At 40.9% G+C, this 26,327-nt stretch overlaps 1 protein-coding gene across 2 annotated transcripts in view; it reads left to right on the top strand.

Annotated features, from left to right (window-relative positions):
- The window catches only part of scap (SREBF chaperone), a 123,478-nt gene that overhangs the window by 30,575 nt on the left and 66,576 nt on the right, over positions 1-26,327 (top strand). For both annotated transcript variants that reach the window (XM_073048855.1, XM_073048863.1), the window contains exons 2-3: positions 8,277-8,480; positions 25,820-25,949. In XM_073048855.1, the coding sequence (XP_072904956.1) occupies positions 8,359-8,480; positions 25,820-25,949 (252 nt within the window). In that variant the 5' untranslated portion in view covers positions 8,277-8,358. The remainder of the gene's footprint in view (positions 1-8,276; positions 8,481-25,819; positions 25,950-26,327) is intronic.

Genomic DNA, 26,327 nt, shown 5'->3' with positions numbered 1-26,327 from the left:
CTATAAATTACCTAAAAGTACTGTAATTTCCCCAAGTTACTAAGGCTGTTGAGAAGTACAAATAGAGGAAATAGTCTTTTTCCCAGAGTGAGATTATTGAATAGTAAAGGAGAAAAACTTAGCTTTAAGATGAAAGGGGGAATATTTAAAGGAGATTTATGAAGCAGTTTTTTTATACAGTGGTAAATGGCTGGAAGATGCTGGGTAATTACAATTTTTATTATGAAGTTTATGGAATTTCAAGATACTCACAATGGTACAGTTTACATGATTGAGAAAATTACGTGAAGGATATGAACAATGATACTAAGGCAAATGAATTTACAATTTAAAGTTATTAGTAGACTACAGTACTAAGAATAGAAAGGAAAATCCAAATTTAGGTTCCTTACTGTAATTTTTAGGTATCTGACTGATTCAAGGAGACTTAGTCACTTGATTTTTTTTCAGAGAAAGCTAACCAGTAAGTAATCTTTTGCCAAGAAATTGGAAGATCATGGCTGAAGATCTGTTTGAATATGAATTAATCTTAATTATTAATGAAAGCACTTTTCTTAACTTTCTATCAATGAGTTCCAAAATATTTAGAATTTGTTAGTAGTTTTATGGGAGAGGTGCGAGAGAAACATTTAAAAATTTACTCCGCACAATCACAGCTTGTTTCAAAACTGTTATGGTTTAGACATTTCTTCTTTGGTTGTCCATCGAAATCCGATGATGATGTCCACTCCTTTAATGGTGAGACCTTTGATGATTATACAGTCCTATGCTGGACCCACAAGTTCTATTGCAGGTGGGACATGTATATGTGGTAGTGGTGGCAACCATGGCTGCATTTCTGCTGGCTCTCTTCTGTCTTTTGGTTGTTCTTTGCATCTTCAGAATACGAACCCCCATCCCTACACAATTGTCGCCAAGTGGTACGGTCAGCAGCAACATCCTCCAGGTCCTCGGGTCTGACCTTGCACTTCCTTAAAGCATTCTTCATCTGATCCTTATAGCACTTCTTCGGCCCTCCAGCTGAGTGTTGGCCATGATGTAGCTGGCCGTATAACACTCTGTGCATAACACTCTGTGGGGTAGCGACATGGGGGCATCCTTATCATGTGCCCCAGCCTCTACAGCTGATGCTGAGTGATCATAGTCTCAATACTTCTGCAGTTGGTCTTTACAGGTATTTCAGTGTGAGGCACCCGCTCACGCCAGGTAATAAGTGCTGGAGGCAGCTTATGTGGAAGCGCTCCAAGGACTTGATGTGATGGCTGTAGGTTACTCAAGCTTCACAGCTATAAAGGAGAGTGGTGACACAGACCGCTTGGTATACAGTGACCTTTGTGGAGAGACGAAGGCTTCTGTTCTGAAAGACTCTACGCTGAAGTCTCCCAAAGGCAGCTGATGCCTGTTTAATGCGGCTCTGGATGTCATTGTCAATGCCGCTATCCTCAGAGAGAATGCTCCCCAGTTGTTTGAAAGATGGCAATACTGACAGCTTTTCATCACCAACAGTGAAGGTAGGTTGAGTGGGTGGGACACTGGTACTTCATTGGCAAACCACTTCCGTCTTGGTGGTATTGACAGTCAGCCCCATTCTGCTGTACTGCCACAGCAAGGACAGTCTGAAGATGCTCCTGAGTATGGGCCACAAGAGCACAGTTGTCTGCATATTGCAGCTCCAGGACCTGCTCTCTATGGAGTTTGGTGGTTGCAAGGAGCCTCCTGATGTTAAAGAGGTTGCCATCTAATCTGACGTCCACTGCCACACCACTGCTGTCTTCAATCTCGTTGTGGAGAAGCTTGGTAACACACAGGAGGAAGATGTTAAAGAGCACTGGCACTAGCGCACACCCCTGCCTCATCCCTGTGCGTAAAAGGATGGGCTTGGACTCTTGTCCTCCTATGGTCACCCGAGCAGTCATCCCATCGTGAAACTGGCAGAGGATGTTAACAAATTTATTGGGTCAGCCAAACCTGAGGAGGACATCCCATAGGAGCTCTCTCTGCACAGTGTCGAATGCTTTGGAGAGATCGACAAGGTTCTGATGTTGCTCCTGGCACTTTTCCTGAAGCAAGTGTTTTCCCCCCTGTAAGAGTTCTATAGATTAAACAGTTCGATTTTCCTTTTGGTTTTATTTTGAGGCAGTCACTTGTCGGTTGAGGATGACTTACTTTTACTTCAATTGAGAACATTGTTAACCTTCAAACAACTACAGGTGGGGTAGGAGGTACTTGATGGGAGTCATTGAATGGGTGCATTTTGTTGCATTTGTATGTTTGGTTTTGACATGCTCCTTCTGAGTCTTTTGAAGTTGGTGACACCATCCTGGATACTTCTAGTTGATTATTATTGATTATGGGCTACGAATTCCCTCAAGTTTCTAGGAATAATTAAAAATCAAAGTAATTGCAAATCCAGGAAATACTGAGCAGGCCAAGTTATATCCAAAGGGAAGCGGGGGGGGGGGGGGGGGTGGAGGTGGTGGGGAAGCATCATTTGAGATTGGAGACTCTTCTTCAGAAAACAAAAGAAGCTTGTGAAGGTGGGGGAAGGGATGTCCCTGACTGAGTAAAGCCAGAGTGACCATGGGGATAAACAAGATTATCCAAATTAATGAGTGAATGGAATCAGTTGGAGGGTGAGCCTAGGTAAAAGAATGTGGGAGTTGTAAAATGCAGAGCAGGATTATCCCAGCAGGTCAGGCTTGATAATAGCAGCTAGTGTAATGCTGTTACTGCACCAGCGACCAATGTTCAGTTCCACTGCTGTCTGCAAGGAGTTTGTACGTTCTCCCTGGGAGTGTATGGGTTTCCTCCAGGTATTCCAGTTTCTTCCCACATTCCAAAGACATACAGGTTAGTCATTTGTGGGCATGCAATATTGGCCCTGGAAGCCAGGTGACAGTTGTGGGCAGTCCCCTGCATGACCTCAAACTGCATTGGTCATTGACGCAAATGACATGTCTTACTGTATGTTTTGATGTACATTTGACAAATAAAGCTCATCTTAATCTCTTAATCTTACTAAATTAATGTGCCATATTTATCTATGGTAAATTGGCAACTAAAAATGACTGTTCATCATTGAGTGTGAATTCTGGTTTCCATAAAATTTCATTCTGGAAGTCCCAGCCCTTATTTTGATGAAAAAATTCTCATCTAGAGCAATTTCTTATAAACTGAACTATTTTTGAATTGTTTTGTAGTTACTCTCTTATTTGTAGTTCTTAATCTCCACTAAGCAATTTGGTATCTGAAATGAATTGTCCTATCACTTTGAATTTAGACTATATTTCTTAGTTTCTCTGTTGTAAAATTTTGTTATACTTGTGATAATTATCATGCCCGTATTTACACTGCCTAATCTCAATTGATGGTGCCATTGGAATTTATTAGGAGATCCATTTTTATCACTATCTGTTACCTTTTTATAATTGATTGGTTTTATTTCTTGGTTGCATAAATTCTGATACACAGTGTCAGTTAAGTTTTTTGTGTTTTGCTTTGCTAATACATCCAGCAAGCATCTTGTTCATAATGAGCCTTGGGTTGTATTTTGTTAACAATAGAAAACAGACTTTGTTTACAAGAGAGTGGTAATTTAATTGTTCTGTCCTGGAATTTGAATTTAGCAGGCCTTTTACAATCTCTCATCCTTCTAAATTTAAGCAGATACAAACTCACCCTATATAGCATTTCCTCATAAAATAATCCACCATTTCCAGGGGACAAGAGAGGCTTCATTCATAGAAAGCAAAGCTCAGGTTTTTTTTATGAGGTAAGACAGGGAGGCCTCCAGTATCCCTGACTACTACAACTGCAAGAAGAGCATCCAGCTGCAGCTTCTAACAAACGGCTTTAAGGAGTTGGAGCTGGAACTGGATGAACTCCAGATCATTCGGGAGATAGGTCATATAAAGAGATAGTTACACCCAAGGTGCAGGACACAGGAAACTGGGAAATGGGAAAGGGGTTAAAGAGCCAATGCTGAGTACCCCTTGTGGCCCCCTCAACAAGTATATCACTTTGGATACTGTAGGGAGGGGGTAGGTAAAATGACCTAACAGAAGTCGGGTCTCAGGCACTGAGTTTGCCCTGTGACTCAGACGGGAAAGGGAAAAGAAGAGGCGCATTGTAGTGATAAGGGGATTAGTTAATTAGGGAAATGGACACGAGGTTTTGTTGGCGAAAATGAGATTCCCTGACAGTACGTTGCCTTCCGGGTGCCAGGGTCCAGGATATCTTGGAGCAAGTCCTCAGCATTTTTAAGTGGGAAGGTGAACAGTCAGAAGTCGTGGTCCATGTAGATAGCAATGACATTGGTGGGACAAGTGACGAGGTTCTGCTCAAGGAGTTCAGGGAGTTAGATGCTAAGTTAAAGGGCAGGACCTCAGGGTTGTGATCTCAGGATTGCTACCTGTGCCACATACTAGTGAGGCCAGAACTAGGAAGATTATACAGTTCAGTACATGCCTCAGGAGTTGTTGTATGAGGGAGGGTGTAAGATTTTTGGATTGTTGGTCTCTCTTCCAGGGAAGATGGGATCTGTACATAAGGGACAGTTCGCACTTGAACTGGAGAGGGACTAATATCCTAGCGGGAAGGTTTGTTAATTCTGCACAGTGGGGTTTAAACTAGAGTTGCAGGGGGATGGGAATCAGTGCCAGAACACATAGTAGAGAGGTGGTAGAGGCAGATGTTGGTAAGACCTTAGACAAAAGTTAGGAATCAAAAGGTTGAGCATGGTGCAACAAAATCGAAAAAGGAAAGTACAGGACTGAAGGTGTTGTATCTGAATGCTCACGATATACGAAATAAGGTAGATGAATTTGCAGCATAGCTGCGGATTGGCAGGTATGATGTAGGCATCACTGAATCATGGCTGAAAGATTGTAGCTGAGAGCTTAAAGTCCAAGGATGCACATTGTATCAAACGGATAGGCAACAAGGCAGAGGACGCGGCGTTGCTCTGTTGGTAAAAATAAAAGCAGATTATTAGAAAGAGGTGTTAAATCATTGTGGATAGAGCTAAGGTAAAAAGACCCTGATGGGAGTTACATACAGACCCCCCCCCCCCAAACAGTAGTAAGGATGTCACCTACAAATTAATACGGGAGTTAGAAAATGCACACCAAAAGGACAATGTTACAATAGTCATGGGGGACATCAATTTACAGGTAGATTGGAAAATCAGGTTGGTGCTGGATTACAGGAAGGGGGGATTTCCAGAGTGCCAACGAGATGGCTTTTTGGGGCAGCTCATGGTTGAGCCCACTAGAGGATCAGCTATTCTGGATTGGGTGTTGTATAATGAACTGGAATTGATTAGCGAGCTTAAGGTAAAAGAACTTTTAGGGGAAAATGATCATAATATGATCAAATTCACCCTGAAATTTGAGAAGGAGAAGCTAAAGTCCGATATATCAGTATTACATTGGAGTAAAGGAAATTGTAGAGGAATGACAGAGGAGTTGGCCAGAATTGATTAGAAAAGAACATGGGCAGGGATGACGGCAGAGCTGCAATGGCTGGGATTTCTGGAAGCAATTTGGAAGGCACAGGATATATACATCCCAAGGAGGAGGAAATAGTCTAAAGGGAAGATGACACAACTATGTCTAACAAATTAAGTCAAAGCCAACATAAAAGCCAAAGAGAGGGCATATAACAGAGCACAAATTAGTGGGATGTTAGAGGATGGGGAGCTTTTAAAAACCAACAGAAGGCAACTAAAAAAAATCATCAAGAATATAAAGATTGAATACAAAAGTAAGTTAGCCAATAATATTAAAGAGGATACCAAAAGTTTGTTCAGTTACATGAAATGTAAAGGAGAGGTAAAAGTGGATATTGGACCACTGGGAAATGATGCTGGAGAGGTAGTAATGGGGGACAATGAAACAGCAGATGAATTGAATAAGTATTTTGTATCAGTTGTCACTGTGGAAGACACTAGCAGTATGGTGGAAGTTCCAGGTGTCGGGACATGAAGTGTGTGACGTTACCATAAATAGAGAGAAAGTTCTTGGGAAGCTCAAGGTAGATAAGTCACCTGGGCTAAATGGTGTACACCCCAGAAGTGGTGGTTGATGAGATTGTGGAGGAATTAGTAATCGTCTTTCAAGAATCACTAGATTCTGCTACGGTTCCAGAGGAATGGAAAATTGCAAATGTCACTCCACTCTTCAAGAAGGGAGAGAGGCAGGAGAAAGGAAACTATAGGCCATTTAGATTGACTTCAGTGGTTGGGAAGATGTTGGAGTTAATTATTCGGGATGAGGTGTCAGGGTACTTGGAGCCACATGATAAAATAGGCAGTACTCAGTGTGGTTTCCTCAAGGGAAAATCCTGCCTGACAAACCTGTTGGAATTCTTTGAAGAAATACCAAGCAGGATAGACTATGAAGAATCGGTTAATGTTGTATAGTTGGATTTTCATAAGGCTTTTAACAAGGTGTCACACATTAGGCTGCTTATAAGCTGTGAACCCATGGTATTGCAAGAAAGATTCTAGCATGGATAAAGCAGTGGCTGATTGGCAGGAGGCAAAGAGTGGGAATAAAGAGAAGCTTTTCTGTTTGGCTGCTAGTGACTAGTAGTGTTCCACAGGGGTCTGTTGGGGCCAGTTCTTATGTTATATACCAGTGATTTGGATGATTGAGTTGATGGCTTTGTTGCAAAGTTTGTAGATAATATGAAGATAGGTGGAGGGGCAGGTAGTTTTGAAGAAGTAGAGAGGCTACAGAAGGATTTAGACCATATATGTCAAACTCAAGGCCCACGGGCCAAATCCGGCCCGCGGTGGAATTATCTTTGGCCCACGAGATAATATCTAATTACTATTAAAGCTGGCCCCAGTAATCGAAGCGCCTATGGCGTATGATATGGCTAATGCTGAGTTTATTCAGGTACCAGGTTTTCAGGGTTTTTAGTGTTTATTCGGCAGTCTTGCTCGGCAGTCTTCTTCATAAGAAACGGAATTTGTAAAGTGAAACACTTTGTAGTTATAGCAGAGACTGAGACACATGAGAGCAGGCTGAAAAAACGGAGGCAACGAAAGCTGCGTTCGCACGCGTCCGACTGATCCGGCCCGCATGAAGCTGCTTTTTGCTCAATCCGGCCCGTGACCTAAAATGAGTTTGACACCCCTGATTTAGACAGATCAGAGAATGGGCAAAGTAATGACAGATGGAATACAGTTTTAAGAAGTGTATGGTTATGCACTTTCGTAGAAGAATTGAAAGGATTGACTATTTTCTAAATGGAGAAAATGTACAAAAAACTGAGATGTAAAGGGACTTGACAGTCCTTGTGCAGGATTCCCTAAGCGTTAATTTGCAGGTTGAGTCTGTGGTGAGGAAGGCAAATGCAATGTTAACATTCATTTCAAGAGGACTAGAATATAAAAGCAAGGATATAATGTTGAAACTTTATAAAGCACTGGTGAAGCCTCACTTGTAGTATTGTGAGCAGGTTTAGGCCACAGAAATTATGTGCTGAAACTGGAGAGGGTTCAAAGGAGGTTCACAAAAACGATTGCAGGATTGAATGGCTTGTCATATGAAGAGCATTTAATGGCTCTAGGCCTGTATTCAGAAGAATATGGGGGTGGGGTGACCTTATTGAAACCCATCAAATGGTGAAAGGCCTTGACAGAGTGGACGTGGGGAAGATGTTTCCTATGGTGGGAGAGTCTAATAACCAGAGGACACAGCCTCAGAATAGAGCGGTGTCCTTTTAGAATGGAGTTGAGGAGGAAATTCTTTGGGCAGAGAGTGATGAATCAGTGAAATTCTTTCCCACAGGCAGCTGTGGAGGTCAAGTCTTGATGTATATTTAAAGCAAAGGTTGATAGATTCTTGATTGGTCAGGGAATGAAGAGATACGGGGAGAAGGAAAGAGCTTGAGCCCGAGAGGGAAATTCGATCAGTCATGATGAAATGGCAGAGCAGACTTGATGGGCCAAATGGCCTAATTCTGCTCCTATATCTTATGGTCTTGTGGTATTGAGGCTAAGGCTTGAAGCTTACTGATTAATTTTGAGGGGATGATGGAATTGAATGCCGAGCTATAGTCGATAAAGAACATCCCAATTTATGTATCTTTGCCGTCCAGAAGTTCCAGGGTTCACTGAAGAGCTGGTTTGATGGCTCTTCACTCAACTAATACATTGTAGTATGTTGTTTGGATAAGTTAAGATGTAAGCCGTATTAAATAATAACCTACGGTTAGAATTTCTAGTCTTGTATGTCTAATTCAATTAATTGACTTCTTTCTTACAGATCTGTTGATGTGACCAACACCACCATTGTACTCTGTGACCGAATCTGATTAAAGGCAGTCATGTGATACAAGGTGACAAGGATGACCATTACTGAAAGGCTGCGTGAAAAGATATCACAGGCATTCTATATCCACGGACTCTTATGTGCATCTTATCCCATTCCCATTATCTTTTTCACCGCTGTGTGTATTTTAACATGCTGGTAAGTAAAATGTTGCATCAATGACTGCTCAACAGTAGTATCAATAATTTAACATTATGTGGTAACTTCAGAGCATTGAATTCCAATATTTTCTGGTCATGATGAGGAATAGTTGCTTGGAAAATATAGATTATAGTTATGTGTGTAACCCAAAATATAACTGTTTGGAGGCTTTTGGCGATTAGGAAAAGTGCAGTGAGATGGAATGCATTAATAAGGAAAATTCCATTATTGGGTATGACGCCTGATGCTGTATTTTGTGAAAAGTGGGTGAATGTAAAATTGACTAGAGCGCAGAATACACATTGTGGCTGGATACTGTTGTCAATGATGAAAGGCAAAGCTCTTTTTGAGATTATGAAATATGGAATGTATGTTGCTAAACAGCAAACAACAGAGTTGTCATAACAGAGGTGACAGGTGGGGCTGGATATGCAAGGGTGTGAGCAGCTGTGCAATTTAAAATGCTTTTCAGAAAGCATGTAAAAGTGCAAGTCAGGGGTTGTTAAATTGCTTGCTTTTATCTTGAAATGTTAAATTCCTGAAATTTATTTGAATTGAGTTGTGCCTAATTCGCTCTGTAATTTTTTTTTCATTTTGCGAAAATTCATTATTAAAAACAGTGACCCAGAAGATGATGTAGAATGACCTGAAATTTATCCAGACTTTCATTTATCCATGTTTTCTGATTGCTTGTGTCAAAAACTGGTTAAGCAACAGTTAATGAAAGCCCAAATTTAGGCAGTTTGCTAAGATCCACCGTTGGACCATGAATATTGTGTCCTAGTTGTCTACATGATGTGCAAGCCTGGGCAGTATGATATTGAAAGCAAGCTGTTGCCCATGCAGTAGGCTCACTTTCTCCATGTAGCTGATGAATCCCAAGCAACAGCAGAGATCGATATAGTTTGGCACCAACGGCATCACAGGATTTGCCAGTCAGCATTGATCTCAGACATAGTTCTGTTTTAGGGAATCCAGCTCTGTATTATTCCTCAAGGCTTAATCCCAAAGCCTTCCCCATAAGTAGATATAACTGCAAGGCAACAGATATTTAAGATCGGAGTTTTCCTTCTCCCTGAAGAGCAGCCAACCACGGCTGATGAGTCTCACCTGCCTGACGTGACTGGTTTTTAGCCTCCGGTAACCCTTTTTCCCCCCCTTCTGTCAGTAGAGATGGTTCTGCCAGGCTTAGTAGCTAGCCGCACGTGAAGGCCAGGAGCTGGACTTGGTTGTCAGAGGCTGTTTGAGACATATGCCATCAGGAACATTTAATAGTTTATCCCCACTATCTCCCCCCGACTATGACAATTTTAAGGAACCAGCTTTGTTAAGAAAGTCTGAAATATTTTATGACAAGAAATATCAAGTGACCTAGTAGGGCACCAGATATCAAATTTTCTATCAGAATCCTAAATAGGGCAGGTAAGAAAATGAAAAATATCCCCCGCAGATGTTCAAGTGTACCCAATCTTCACTGGTTCCATATTTGACAAAAATGCTTAATCATGGTTGTTATTGTTCCATTCAAGATTCAGGATTGTTTAATGACATTTCCAGGACAGAAGTGTAAAGGGGAACAAAATAATTGTTACTTTGAATCTGATGCAGCACAAAAGGAAACACAATAAGAAGTAATACAGTAATAAAAAATATATAAATACATAATTTAGCCTATATACATTGAATGTATGTCCTTAAAGTGACACCAGGCACAGGAGTTTCTGTAAATAAGGTGAATCAAGACAGGAAAGTAGTGGTGGTGCTGTGATGTGGAGGAGGTTGTTAGTGGGTGGAAGTATTGATCAGCCTTACTGCTTGGGGAAAGTAACTGTTTTTGAGTCTGGTGGTCCTGGCATGTAACCACCTTCCTGATGGGAGTGGGACAAACAGTCCATGAGGAGGGTGGGTAGGATCTTTCATGATGTTACTGACCCATTTCCAGTAACTTTCTGTATGCACGTCCTTGATGGCAGGTAGGCTGGTGCTGGTGATCCATTGGGCAGTTTTGACTGCCCATTGTAGAGCCTTCTTGTCCTCTGCAGCTCTGTTTCTGTACTGTGCAGTGAGACAGCATGTTAGGGTGATCTCTACTGCGCATCTGTAGAATGATATGAGTATAGATGTGTATCGTCCTTCTTTAGATGTGACTAGTCCTTTCTTCAGCCTCCTCAATAAGTAGAGGCATTGGTGAACTTGCCTGATTATGTAGGATGCGTTCTGGGGCCATGAGAGATTGTGTGAGATGTGCTCTCCCGGGAGTTTGAAACTGCTCATAGTTTCCACTGATGATAAGAAGAGTGTGAGTGGTGTGAGTTCTCCCAAAGTCAATAACAATCTCCTTTGCCATGTTGACACTAAGGAAAAGGTCATTTGCCTAGCACTAGACCTCGAGCTCTTTCATTTCTTCTCATGTTTTTGGTGATGAGCCTCACCACTGTCATGTCATTGGCGAACTTGACAATATGTTTACTTGGGTGTTTGGCTGTGCTGTCATGAGTGAGCAGAGTGTACAGCAGTGGGCTCAGTACTGCCCTGGGGGTGGGGCAGCACCCATGTTGCAGTTGATGGGGAAAGGAGGAGTGGTTGTGCAACCTGACTCTCTCAGGTCTGTCGGTTTAAGAAGTCAAGCATCCAGTTGCACAGTGGTGTATTTGAATCAAATTGATTTTATTTCTTACATCCTTCACTTAGATGGGGAGTAAAAATCTTTATGTTACGTCTCCGTCTAAATGTGCAATCATTGTAATTTATAATAAATAGAACAGTCAATGTAACAGAAACACACTCAAATCAGCTTGAGTTTATTGGTCTGATAGCCTGGTGGAAGAAGCTGTGTCAGAACCTGTTGGTCCTGGCTTTTATGCTGCAGTAATGTTTCCTAGATCGTAACAGCTGGAATGGATTGTGGTTGGGGTGACACGGGTCCCCAATGATCCTTCGAGCCCTTTTTTCCACATCTGTCTTTGTAAATCTCCTGAATCATGCAAAGTTCACAACTGTCTGCACCACTCTCTGCAGAATCCTGGGATTAAGGGAGGTACAGTTCCCATACCAGGCAGTGACACAGCTCATCAGGATGCTCTCCATTGTGCTCCTGTAGAATGTTCTTAGGATTTGGGGGCCCATACCAAACTTCCGCAGCCATCTCAGGTGAAAGAGGTGCTATTGTGCCTTTTTCACTACACAGCTGGTGTACAGACCACGTGAGGTCCTCAATGATGTGGATGCCAAGGAACTTAAAGCTGTTTACCCTCTCAACCCCAGATCCATTGATGTCAATAGGCGATAACCCATCTCCATTCCTCTTGTAATCCACAGCCAGCTCCTTTGTTTTTGTGAAATTGAGGGAAAGGTTTTCTTGACACCACTGTGTCAGAGAGATGACTTCTTCCCTGTAGGCCACCTCGTTATTGTTTGAGATTAGGCCAGTCGATGTAGTGTTATTGGCAAATTTAATTAGCAGATTAGAGCTGTGTGTAGCAACACAGTCATGGGTATACAGGGAGTAAAGGAGGGAACTTAGTACACAGTCCTTAGGGGCTCTTGTGTTGAGAGTCAGAAGTGTGGAGGTGAAGGAGCCCACTCTTATCAGCTGCCGGCGATCTGACAGAAAGTCCAGGATCCAACTGGACAAGGCAGGGTCAAGGCCGAGGTCTCTGAGCTTCCTGTTGAGCCTCGATAGAATTAGGGTGTTGAATGCTGAACTGTAGTCCAAGAACAGCATTCTCACATAAGCATCCTTCTTATCTAGATGTGTAAGGATGGTATGTAGAGCAGTAGCTATTGCATTGTCTGTCGATCGATTATGTTAGACCAGGGGTCGGCAACCTTTACCACTGAAAGAGCCATTTGGACCCGTTTCCCACAGAAAAGAAAACACTGGGAGCCACAAAACCCGTTTGACATTTAAAATGAAATAACACTGCATACAACGTTTTTTTTTGCCTTTATGCTATGTATAAACAAACTATAATGTGTTGCATTTATGAAATCGATTAACTCCTGCAGAGAAAACGAAATTACATTTCTGCATGCAACAAAAACATTTTGAACTCCGAAAAAAAGAAGTTGGGTTGAAGGTTACTTTTAAGTAAAATACTCAATGTCTATTTGAGTCCTTCTTGTATTTATGAAAAATGCCAAACTTAAATTGTCCGCCAGCAGCAAACCAAAAATAACGTCAGCCAGCTGTCAACCTGAAAAATAAAAGGACTATTTCACTGAACAATGAAAAAATATGAATATACGTAAAATAATAGGCAATTAAAATATTTATCATACTTGGTTAATGGGATTTCTGCTCCTGGACCTCAGCGCACAGCGTCTGCACATCAGGGCTGTATGACGTCACCTTCATCTTTACACAGGATCGCAAGCTGTCATCTGTGAGGCGTGTGCAATGTTTGTTTTTAGTAAAGTTCATGTTGGAGAACACCTGCTCACATACATATGTGGATCCAAAGATCGACAGGACTCCAAGCGCATACTTTTTAATGTTTACATGAATGTCGGGGATAGCATTCCATGTTTCGAACACAAGTTTGTCCGGTTTGGGGAGGTTTTCAATATCACTCCATTTGTGATTCTGAGCAAGAACGGCCTTCTGATGGGCAACATCTTCAAGGTCTGCTGTCAAGCGTCTAAACATGGACACCCATATGTCTTTGTCGGCTATGTCGGCCAGTTCCATCTCAAGATCAGGTTGACTCACACCTGCCAATGCAGTCGTATTCAGTAAGGATGGATTGATGCTTAGTGGGGTGACCGGGAAGGATAATGTGTTTTTTTCCTCTCTGAACTCACAGAAGCGTTTCCCAAACGATGTTTGCATTGCAATGATTGCAGAATGTAAATACTCCGAATTTATCATGTCGTGAGCTTGTTTGAACTCTCTCAAATTGGGGAAGTGAGACAATGTGCCTTTCTGTAAATCTCGGGCAAGCACTGTCAACTTGCGCTCGAATGCCAAAACATCCTCCAACATGTGCAGGGCTGTGCGTCCTTTCCCCTGAAGAGCTGTGTTCAGCGTGTTCAGGTGCGCTGTCATGTCTACCATGAAGTGTAGCTTTTCCAGCCACTCTGGCTGTTCCAGCTCAGGAAAGGTGAGCCCTTTGCTGCCCAGGAAAGTTTTCACTTCTTCCAGACACGCGACAAAGCGTTTCAGCACCTCCCCTCCGGACAGCCACCGGACTTTGCTGTGCAGCAGGAGATCAGAATATGCGCTTTCCAGCTCATCCAGTAACAAACGGAATTGACGGTGATTTAAACTTTTTGCCATTATTTTATTGACAATCTGAATGACAACATCCATTACTTCTGTGCATTCCGGAGGAAATGTTTGAGCGCACAGTGCCTCTTGGTGCAAGATGCAGTGAAAAGTCAGCAGCTTTCTGTCCAGCGACTTCTGCAGTAAAGCCACAAACCCCTTGTGCGCTCCTGTCATACTTGGTGCCCCATCAGTAGCTACTGACACCAGGTGGGTGGTCTTTATTCCTTTGGCTCTTAAACAATTCAAGACAGCCTCACAGATGTCCTCCCCCCGTGTTTGGCCTTTTAGAGGTATCAACTCAATCATTTCTTCCTGTGGCCCGGCAGAGTTTACATACCGGCAGAACAGCGCTATTTGTTCAATATCCCCTTTGTCTTTAGACTAGTCACAGGCAATCGAGTAGGCCACAGCTGAATTGATGTCTTTAATTTGCTGTCTTGTGATGTCTTCTGCCATTTTTATGGTTCTGTCTTTGACAGTCTTTGCAGAGAGGGGCATATCCCTGATTTTCTGCACAATTTCACTCTTGTTTTTAAAGTCCGTGAATAGATGTTCTGAAATCTTAATGAAAGATTCTTTTATATATTCACCATCTGTAAACTGCTTCCCGTGCCTGACTATTTCCTGAGCAGCAACAAAACTAACATATGTACCGTAGATGTCGGATTATAAGCCGCTACTTTTTTCCCACATTTTGAACAGCTTTGAACACTGCGGCCTTTACTACGGTGCGGCTAATGCATGATTTTTTTTCATGCCGCCAAAAACATTTTACCTCGTAACAGTAGACCAATAAAATTGATGAGTAGTTCACAGAGGTCCAATGAAATTGTACGATAAATCAAGCGCACTTTCACAATTAAATTATTGTAAATCAGTCATTTGTACTCACACTCATCAACATGGAAAACACTCGAAGAAAAGCATTGTGCTGCCTTTATGGCAGTTATTTAGTTTATAATATTTTTGCTTAGTATTTCATTTGTTAGTAATTTCTAAGTTAGAAGTGTTTTAACTATATTTGTTTTCTGTACTACATCGCGGGATGCTATGACGTCACACCCGGTTTCGCCGCGTCTTGTGGGAAAAATGCCGTTTGCGATAAACGGGAAGGGGGGGAGCGCATTACGCGGGCGGCATTAGATCTGAGCGAACGCTGCTTTTAAGTTAAAGGCGATCAATAACTTTTCCTGGTAGGCTGCAGTATATTTTTTTTACCAGTCGTTAGGAGATATTGGAATGTTGTTCAGTAAAAAAGTATACGCAACGTATATTTAAAAGTAGCCGCGTTACAGGCACGGTTCGAAAAAAAGCATTTGCAGTATGTATTTGTTTATGTTACCATATGGATTTAATTAAAAGTTAAAAAATCCTCACGTGTAATATCTTTCTGTGTAAATATCTCATATTACAACGTGGGACACCTGCGGCCGAAAATCCGGTGCGGCCTAAAATCCGGTGCGGCCTGTACAAGTACAAAATTGATTTTATTTCTAAAATTAGAGCCAGCGGCTTTTAATCAGGTGCGCTCTGTAGTGCGAAATCTACGGTAGTTGATTTTCCAGACTTCATCCACTTCTTGAAATGATTTTTGCTCAGATCAACCTTCCGCATCAGTTCCGAAATGGCTTTTTTTCTCTCATCTCCATCCGGATATTTTTGAGCAAAGGCTGCGTGTTTATTCTGGAAATGTCTTGCGATATTTGACTTTTTGTTGTTTGCTAGTTTCTCATTGCATATTAAGCATACCCGTAAACCAGTCTCGTCAGCAGTGAAAGCAAATGAATCTGCCCACGTATCATTAAACGTTCTGTTTTCTTCAGTCACTTTTCTTTTTTTAGAATTCTCCATAGTTAGCCTACCTTGGATCAAAAAATTAAAGAAATCGCGCACTGGCGGGTTTCAGGCATTGGCAGTGGTGACGTACATTAATAGCGACAAAAAACACGTTTTATTTAGATTGTACAAGATCACCATAATCTTCAAATTTAGAATTACATTTCAAAAACTAACAAACTAACATAAAATACATTTTAATTAAATACTCATCATTTATTTTCCAAAGCCACAGGGAGCCGCAGCACAGAGATGAAAGAGCTGCGGGTTGCCGACCTATGTGTTAGACCAACATGTAGAAGTTTGTTCACCATGGTCTGCGGGACAATAGTATTGAATAGTATTGAACTTAAATCCAGAAACAGAACTCTAACATGTATTACACACAAAATGCTGGTGGAATGCAGCAGGCCAGGCAGCATCTATAGGGGAAGAAGTACAGTCAACATTTTGGGCTGAGACCCTTCATCAGGACATGTGTACTGGTTTCCTAGGTGTGTCAGTGCCAGGTGTATGACAGATGCTATGGCATTTGTTGTAGAGCAGTTCTGTCAGTAAGCATGTTGGTGAGTGTCCATTGTGGTAGGAACAGAGATTTTGATATGTGCTATTAACAGCCATTCAGAGTACTTCATGATGATTGGCGACAGTGCCACCAGCTACTAGTCATTTAGTCGTTCATACTTATTCACTAGCTATGATTTAATTTATAAGTATGTCTGAGGAAACTGTTGATTCATAGGTACTCAGCTGTTCAGAGAATGGATTGCTTCATTTTGTTAAGGAGTGGGATCTGATGTATGGCCTCTGCGATGCTGATGATGTGTGAAGTTACTGGAAAAATGAAGTTGTCAAAAGATTCAGCAGGGTATACAACAGTTAGAAATGTGGGCAATGAAATGGCAGGTGCAATTTAATTCAGATCAATGTGATCTGTTGCACTTTGGAATTACAAATATAAGAGGAAATATAAGTACCCTTAGCATTGATTTACAGAGGGATCTTGGGGTTCAAGACCATAGCTTCCTGTACAGATAGATAGGTGGTAATGGATTCATGCAGCATGCTTGCCTTCATCAGATGGGTGTTGAGTATAAAAGTGGAGAAGTCTTGTTACAGCTGTATATAACTTCGGTTAGAACAAAGTTTGAATATTGTATGCATTTTTGATCGTTACAGGAAAGATGTGGAGGCTTGGGGAGGGTGCAGAAGGCATTCACCAGCATATTGCCTGGGTTTATGAGTACCAGCTCTAAAGGAGAGGTTTGATAAACTTGGATTGTTTTCTCTGGAGCTTTGGGGGCTGAGGGGTTCCAGATAGAAGAATATAAAATTATTAAGAGTACGGATGACAATTCAGGCCAAGACGTTGACTGTATTCTTTTCCATAGATGCTGCCTGGCCTATTGAGTTGCTCCAGCATTTTGTGTGTGTTGCTGCAGACATATGTGATTATTTTGCATTACCATCATTTAGCACAGACAGTATGGGCCCAAAGAGACTGTTGCTGTTCTGTATTATTCCTTGTTATTGAAAGGAAATGTTAGGCAGGAAATTTGAAGAAAAATAACAAAGGATGATTTGTGACTTGAAGAGGAAGTTGGAGGCATTGGTATTTCATCTTCTTGCTGCACTGTTCTTTTGGGTCAAATGTTTGTCAAAGAAGCCTTGATATGTTGCTGAAGTTATTGTGAAGAGTCACTGGTCGCATTCTGCTTTGCTCAGTATTTGAAACTGCAACTGTCAAGGCAACTACCTGTTCCACATCTTAACACATTGGGAAGCCAAGGTCAAAAGTCATTTACTACAAAACATAATCTAGCCTCCATATGGTTATTGTTGCCACAGTAGTTAATGCAAATGGCTCCACCTGGTTAATTGGAACCCAAGGATTTTGGTAACAGGGGATATAATATTGGAAGTGATTGTTGGAGATTATAGTTAGCTGGAAATTGTGTCATTTGATTATTTGCCACTCAGTTGCTCCAGGTAGGATATTGTGCAGACCTGACAAGTCTTCGCTACATCGACGACTGCATTGGCGCTGCCTCTTACACGCATGCTGAGCTCGTCAACTTCATTAGCTTTGCCTCCAACTTTCACCCTGCCCTCAAATTTACCTGGTCCATTTCCCACACCTCCCTCCCCTTTCTTGATCTTTCTGTCTCCATCTCTGGAGACGGCTTATCTACTGATATCTACTATAAGCCTACAGATTCTCACAGCTACCTGGATTATACCTCTTCCCACCCTGTCTCTTGCAAAAATGCTATCCCCTTCTCACAATTACTCCGTCTTCGCTGCATCTGCTCTCAGGATGAGGCTTTTCATTCCAGGACGAAGGAGATGTCTTCCTTTTTTAAACAAAAGGGCTTCCCTTCTTCCACCATCAACTCTGCTCTCAAACACATCTCTCCCATTTCCCGCACATCTGCCCTCAGCCCATCCGCCCGCCACCCCACTTGGGATAGGGTTTCCCCTTGTCCTCACCTACCACCCCACCAGCCTCCAGGTCCAATGTATAATTTTCCGTAACTTCCGCCACCTCCAACGGGATCCCACTACCAAGCACATCTTTCCCTCTCCCCCTCCCCCTTTCTGCTTTCTGCAGGGATCACTCCCTACGCGACTCCCTTGTCCCCCCCCCCCCACCATCCCTTCCCACCGATCTCCCTCCTGGCACTTATAAACGGAACAAGTGCTACACCTGCCCTTACACTTCCTCCCTCACCACCATTCAGTGCCCCAGACAGTCCTTCCAGGTGAGGCGACGCTTCACCTGTGAGTCGGCTGGTGTGGTATACTGCATCTGGTGCTCCCGGTGTGGCCTTTTATATATTGGTGAGACCCAACGCAGACATGGGGACTATTTCGCTGAACACCAACGCTGTTGGTGTTCTCTGGTCTCTGGTGTTTCTCTGGTCCGCCAGAGAAAGCAGGATCTCCCAGTGGCCACACATTTTAATTCCACGTCCCATTCCCATTCTGATATGTCTATCCATGGCCGCCTCTACTGTCAAAATGAATCCAAACTCAGGTTGGAGAAACAACACCTTATATATTGGCTGGGTAGCCTCCAACCTGATGGCATGAACATTGACTTCTCTAACTTTCGTTAATGCCCTTCCTCCCCTTCTTACCCTATCCCTGACATATTTAGTTGTTTGTCTGTTCTCCATCTCCCTCTGGTGCTTCCCCCCTCCCCCTTTCTTTCTCCCGAGGCCTCCCATCCCATGATCCTTTCCCTTCTCCAGCTCTGTATCACTTTCGCCAATCACCTTTCCAGCTCTTAGCTTCATCCCACCCCCTCCGGTCTTCTCCTATCATTTCGCATTTCCCCCTCCCCCCACTACTTTCAAATCTCTTACTATCTTTCCCTCCAGTTAGTCCTGACGAAGGGTCTCGGCCAGAAACATCGACAGTGCTTCTCCTTATAGATGCTGGTGTTCCACCAGCATTTTGTGTGTGTTGTGAGACCTGACAAGTCATTAGGTTAAGCTGTAAGCTGTTAAGCCTTTAAAGCCTGCTCTGCCATTCTTGAAGATCATGATTGATCTGCTATAAAAGTTTTGTTCTCATGCACCATTTCTCATATTCTTATACACTAACTACTTGTTAGCACTTAGTGACTTGCATTCTAGGGCATTCAGTGTCCTTAGAGCATTATTTCCCAATCTGTCACCATCTAAGATATATTCTGCTTTTACATTTTGTGCGTCCAACTAGATGACCGTATATGTTTCCAACTTGTTATTCATCATTCATCTTCTTAACCATCCACTTAGTTTGCCTATTTCCTCATGAATTTGGAAACGTGATATTTTGTTACCTTCATTTATAGATTGTCAATAGAAAGGGTTCAAGTAACAATGACAGTGACACCCCACCATTCACTAGCCACCTGAGAAGGACATGTTCATTTCCACTCTTTGCTTTCTGTCTGTTTTCCCGCGTCCAGACACAAATTGTTTCATTCCTGTGGATTTGTAATCAGATTTTAACTCTGTCCACAATTTCTTCCAGCTTTTTGTGTGTTGCTCCAGAGTTCCAGCTGCTGCAGCGTCCTGTATTTCTTTCCCTCTTGACTATTTGACGGAAGATATTTTTTCAGGATAATACGGTTTAAGCACTGTCCTGAGGCATTCTTGTAATGACATCCTGAAGATCAAATGAGACAAGTCAATCATAAGTAAAACAATTTAAAGTGTTTTGTTTTCTGACTCTGCTATTGGCATTTACTGAAGCACAGACGACCTTGGAAGAATCTCCTCATATTCAACTGCCCCTGAAATTTGCATATGAGCTTAGAAATTAACTAATGTTCAACAAGAGAGTGGAATTCAGTGAAGACTGGTGTCAGAGAAAGCTGCATTGTTGTCTCACATTAATCTTGTGCTATACCTCCAACAAGCTTCTCAGTGGTATGGAGGTATCTTTCAGAACTAGGGAATAGTTCCGTTTAGGGTGACGACACACCAGAAACAATTTCACCTACACCTCAATAGTTGAACTGCAGTATGTATTCTGTGGATGAATTCTAAGTTATTGTCAGCTGATTTAGTGAAGTGTATGGGAAGATGGGCATTGCATTTAGCATCCACAGACAAATGTCCTCATCCAACATCCCCCATTTAACCATGCTGCCCTCCAAAAATAAAAGCAACAAGATAAAAATGGTGTCATCAAAATTTTCTTCAGTTAATGTTTGTATGTGCTCGTGGGATCTGAACATTAATGGTTCATGCCTAATTGTCTTTTAATTGATGAGGGAGTCAAGAAGTCAATGCATGACATATAGAACTGAAGGACCTTACAGGTACCAGCCTCTTGTTCCAGATATTCCTTTTATCTAATTGCTTCAATTTAAATGCTCAGCAGCAATGGTGAGATTCACACTATTGTCAGTGGTTCTTTTCTCTATATAGTCATGCAGTACTATCACTGCTCTTCAAATGAGGAAACTATCAACAACAAAAATGGCTGCTTTTTGATGATAAACTCACAAATGATGCTATTTAAAAACTGTTCGCTCTAAGCATGATGTACTGTCTTAACGACCACATGACTTGCACGTGTCTCACGCCAGTTAGAAAATGTTCAGCAACAGTCTTCTGCCCCAATTAAGCAGCATAGTGCCCAAATAAATAAAGGGAATTCTGTCTATTTTCGCGGTTCCTTTTTGTTGTTTAAGAGTTGTCCTAAATAAGCGACTGCCCTGATTAACCAATGCCCAATTAACCATAATCCACTGTATATGGAAACAGACTTTACTCAATCCTTCCTAATTTATTTAAAACTTTGCTATAATTTAAACATTTTCCTTAAGCATTCAGGCATTCTTCTGGGCAGCCTTCATACTGAGTTCTTAATTAAGACAGATCTTATACAACAGCAATATTTCTGAGGGGAATAGAGAATGATTAATTGGAGGCAAATAACATTTAATATTTAGAAATGGAAAATCTATTGGTTCTTATATAATGAGGCACCACAGAGAAAATAAGTAATTCTTAAGAAACTAAAACACAGTTGCAAGAAAAAGTTTGTGAACCCTTTGTAATCACCAATTTTATCAGCATTAATTACTCATAAAATATGGTCTGACCTTCATCTGTGTCTTGGCCTGAAACATTGACTGTAGTCTTTTCCATAGATACTGCCTGGCTTGCTGAGTTCTTTGAGTGTGTTTCTTGGATTTCCAGCACCTTCAGATTTTCTCTTGTTTGTGATTTGAAAATAGTATGATGCTAGAATGACTGTGTGGTTTACATTGATTGGTATTGGTGTGTGGTGGGGGTCCTTATTGATGTATGTCATCTTCCTAAGGCATCGTTCTTTGAAGATACCTTGGATACTACGGAGGCTATTACTCATGATGGGAGTTGATTAATTTTACAAATTTCTGCAACTTATTTCGATCTTGTACAGTAGCACCCCCTGTCTATACCAGATGGTGATCTGGCCAGTCAGAATGTTCTCCATGGTACATTTATAGAAGTTCTTGAGTATTTTAGTTGACAAACCAAATCTCCTCAAACTCTGAATGAAAAGGCACTGTCTTGCCTTCTTTCTAGCTGCATCAGTAAGCTGCAGCTGGGTTAGGTCCTCAGAGATACTGACCTCCAGGAACTTGAAATTGCTCACTGTCCGCACTTCTGATCCCTCTGAGGATTGATTTGTGTTCCCTCATCTTACCCTTTCTGAATAGAGGCAAATAGCAATTAATGCTAAGAAAAGTAGTGTGTTGGTTCCTTATTAATGATAATATTGTGGTACCACAGTTGAAATAACAATTCTTCAGAATAGGGTAGCCAGCGTAAATAAAATGGTATTTTAAGGAGTCATCTTAAATATTGAGTGCATTAATCTTGGTATCCAGTATTAAAATTACATTGAAAAGAGTATCTGTGGAATAAAGTGAAAACAGAAGAGACTGCTGATGTTGGAATCTGAAGTAACACATGAGGTGCTGGAGAAACTCGGCAGGTTAGGCAGTATCTATGGAGGAAAATGAATGGTCGACATTTTGAGTCAAAGTCCTTCATGAAGTAAAGTGACACACATGAAATGCTGGAGGAACTCAGCAGGCCAGGCAGCATCTATGGAAGTAAGCACAGTCGACGTTTCCGGCTGAAACCCTTCAGCAGGACTGGAGAAAAAAAATCTGAGGAGTAGATTTGAAAGGTGGGGGGAGGGGACAGAGAAACATCAGGTGATGGAGATGAAACTTGGAAGGGAAGGGATAAAGCAAAAAGCTAGGAAGTTGATTGGTGAAAGAGACAGAAGACCATAGAAGAAAGAAAAGTGGGGGAGGAGCACAGAGGGAGGCGATGGGTGGGCAGGAGATAACATGAGAGGGGGAAAGGGGATGGGAAATGGTGAAGGAGGAGGGGAGTTCGAGAAATCGATGTTCATACCATCAGGTTGGACCCTACCCAAACAGTATATAAGGTGTTGTTCCTCCATTCTAAGTGTGGCCTTATCACAACAGTGGAGGAGGCCATGGATGGATGTAGCGGAATGGGAATTGGAATTAAAATGGGTGGCCACTGGGAGATTTTGCTTGTTCTGGCACATGGAGTGTAGCTGCTCGGTGAAGCGGTCTCCCAATCTATGTCAGGTCTCACCGATATACAGGAGGTCATACCGGGAGCACCCGAATGCAGTGTATGACCCCAAAAGGCTCACAGATGAAGTGTTGTCTCACCTGGAAGGACTGTTTGGGGCTTTGAAGGGTAGTGAGGGAAGAGGTGAAGGGACAGGTGTAACACTTGTTCTGCTTGCAAGGATAAGTGCTAGGAGGAAGATCAGTGGAGAGGGATGAATGGACAAGGGAATCATGTAGGGAGTGATCCCCATGCTAAGCAGAAAGTTGGGGTGAGGGAAAGATGTGTTTGGTGGTAGGATCCAGTTGGAGGTGGCAGAAGTTTCAGAGAATTATATGCTGGATGCGGAGCTGATGGGGGTGGTAGGTGAGGACAGAGGAACCCTATTCCTGGTAGGGTGGTGAGAGGATGGGAAGGAGATGCAGTTGAGCACAGCATTGATGATGGAGGAAAGGAAGCCCCTTTCTTTGAAAAAGGAGGATGTCTCCTTCGTTATAGAATGAAAAACCTCATCTTTACAGCAGATGCGGTGGAGACAGGAATTGAGAGAAGGGGAGACAGGGAATTGAGAAAAGTAGGAGGGTGGGACGAGGTATAGTCCAGGTAGCTGTGAGAGTCCATAAGACATCAGTGGTATAATGTGTTTATTTTCTAGATTTACAGATAAAAAGACAGATATTGCAAAAAAACAGACAATTTACTTAATCCAGCCTCAAGTAATCGAGCTAAGAGTGAAGAACTAAATGCTAGTTTTGGTGTCAACAGGGATAAGAAAGTATTCAAGTTGTTAAGGAAGTTAATACAAGTTCTTTGTGATAAGATAAGAGAGAAGCTAATATTCAAAACTATCCTTTTTACCAGCATTTTATGGAAAGTCACATGCAACTCAGTGTCTATCTGTGGCATATATAAGAACTGTACATTTCTGTGGAGCCATTTTATAAATTTAATTGTTTAACAGGATGGAAAACATGACCAATATCTACAATAATTTGGAAATTTAGTTGAACATTTTACTATTGCCATTAAAAAGTACATAAACTGGGTTACAAAAATAAATGGCAGGAAAAAAATGGAATTGGATCTAAGGTTACAATTCAAAACAACTCAAACTGTCAGCTTCGTGTGAATGGCATTGAAAATCACATCAGATCTTGGAGAATATAGTTTGAGAGTGAGAACAGTAAATCCCAGTGGAAATTATTGCACACACTTTTCACTTCCAGTTATTTTATTTAGTTAATTTTTGGTGACTTTAAGGTGGAGAATAGGGTTTCAAGCCTGGTCTCAATATCATATGTTTTAGAAATCAAACTGGCCACAGGAATTTTTGTGAACTATATCGAGAGAAGTCTTATTGTCCTTTTTTAATATTACTGCTAAATTTCAGGTGAGGTGTTGAAACACGATTAGTTAATAATTGGAAAAAGAGAATGTCATTGGTAAAAGTGATCACAGTATCTTGGGATTTTCAATGCAGGTCAAGAGACATAGAAGCTAGACTTGAACTTGAAGCCTATTATAAGAATATAACAGAACAGTACCTGAGGGGATTTGGAATTTAGATTAGCATTAGAAAAGTGATCCAGCCATAACCAACTGTGGAAGTTAAAGAGAGTATATTAGATTAATTCAAGAGTCTTATAATATTGCCAGGAATGAGAATTCAGTGTGTTTTTGGAAGCATTGAAAAATTACTAGAAAATTTGTAAAACAGAAGTCAGTAATAAGAGTAGATTAGCATGGAATAATAAGTATGAGTATATTATATTAAGGAAACTATATCAAAAGCAAAATATAAGTGTGAATCCAATGGAGATAATGACTAATGAGACATGAGTGAGGAATATTATGGATCTACTGTATCTTAACAATCAATGGAAGACATAAATGTAGCAAAAATTAGGAAAGAATGGAACTCTGGGGGGAAAATAAAAGCCTTAATGGAAGTAAGGAACTTAAAGTAACTAATACTACTGAAAATAAAGTACTTAAGAAATTAAAGGAACTGAAATGAGGTTAGTCCATGAATTTGATATTTTTTTAATTGTCTCCATATCCTCATCAACTCTGTCTATCTGTTCCTTTCTGGTGCACATGCTCTTTCTGGTACGCATACTCCCTCTGTTCTCTGCTTTCTGGTACACATACTCTCTCTATCTGTCTCTGCTTCAAGCTATATTTTAAACCCTGCATTCATATACAAACTTTTAGTTGTCTTGCCCTAATATTTCAAGCTGTAGTTTGTGACTAAATTTGATGCTATAAGTATCTTTTGTTCACTTTACTCTTATAGGTACAATAAAAATGGACTTTATTGCTTCTAGGGAAACAGAAATTCAGTTTCTCTGAAGAGTAATATGAATTTGTATTGCTTTTTAATGTCCTCAACTATTTAGTTTTAGTTATAAGGCGACAGAAAAATTTCAGTAATGTTAAATTTCAACCTTGCAACTTGATATATCTGGGGAGCACTATTAGCTGTATACTCATCAGTTGTCTAGAATACTTGTATTTGCAAATATGTAATGGAGGATGGTAGAAAGAAAATAATGTGATGAATTGCATAATTATAAATAAAATGTTATATTTGATCTGGCATTATTGTATGTATATGTTGATATTATTTACCAAGCTCATTATTAACTTGACAATTCAAGGGAATACATTTTTTATGGTAAACATGTGCATTTGGAGCAGCTACTAAATGCTAAGTGATGAAGATTATTAATTTGATGTAAGTCAGAAAAAAATGCCAATGTATGTCCTGATTTATGGGCCTAAAAAGCATTTTATAATACTTCTACAATTACTAAGCCATTAGTTACTACGCTTAAATTAATTAATTGCATCAGATAAAACCATACGGGAGTTATTTATTTTGAAGGAGGTCCCTTGTTTTAATCAGAAGTTCAAGAAATTGTGTAAATCTATCTTAATATTGTACAGCATTAGTTTAATAAATTGATGATAAATATTTGCAATACAGTATTTAGGATTATTATGCAGCAAATAACTGGAATTAAGCTATGAATTGGCATGAAATGGAATAGGGAGAATTGAAAAATATGTACATTGTTTTATTGAGATATTTATTTTTATTGTTCGTTTTTTGTTTATCATAGTTATCCCTTATTGAAACTACCTCTGCCGGGAACAGGGCCAGTAGAGTTTACAACACCTGTAAAGGATTACTCTGTGCCCCCAACTGAAGCAAATCCAGGATCCACTGAGCAGACTGATAGACCAGATTGGGTAAGTTTACAAAGTTAAATTATTTGGTAATTACAGCCCATGAGGAAGTTATTAGCATTCCAGTATAATGTATTCTCTTTCATTATAGTTTGTTTAAATAAATTAAACTAGCCCTAATGCACTTTCTTCCCTGTAATTAACTTGTGGATAAATCCAGAAAAAACATTTATTTTAAGTTCCAAAGCTTTTGTGGCTGGTCCATCATTGGAAAAAATGCTATCGATATAATCAGGACTGTCTATGCATTTGCAATTTCAGTAGCTAAAGTAATATTTAAAATAGCATCCATAGAAAGGAAAATAATTAACTCTTAAGATAATGGATGATGTTGAGTAATATAGAAAGTAAATCCTTCTATAAAAGATTTGCTTCTCGTCA

The sequence above is a fragment of the Hemitrygon akajei genome, chromosome 1 (genome assembly GCF_048418815.1).
Source record: "Hemitrygon akajei chromosome 1, sHemAka1.3, whole genome shotgun sequence".
Taxonomy (NCBI): domain Eukaryota; kingdom Metazoa; phylum Chordata; class Chondrichthyes; order Myliobatiformes; family Dasyatidae; genus Hemitrygon; species Hemitrygon akajei.
Note: the sequence above shows the minus strand (reverse complement) of the source record. Positions and strands in the feature narration are given on the sequence as shown.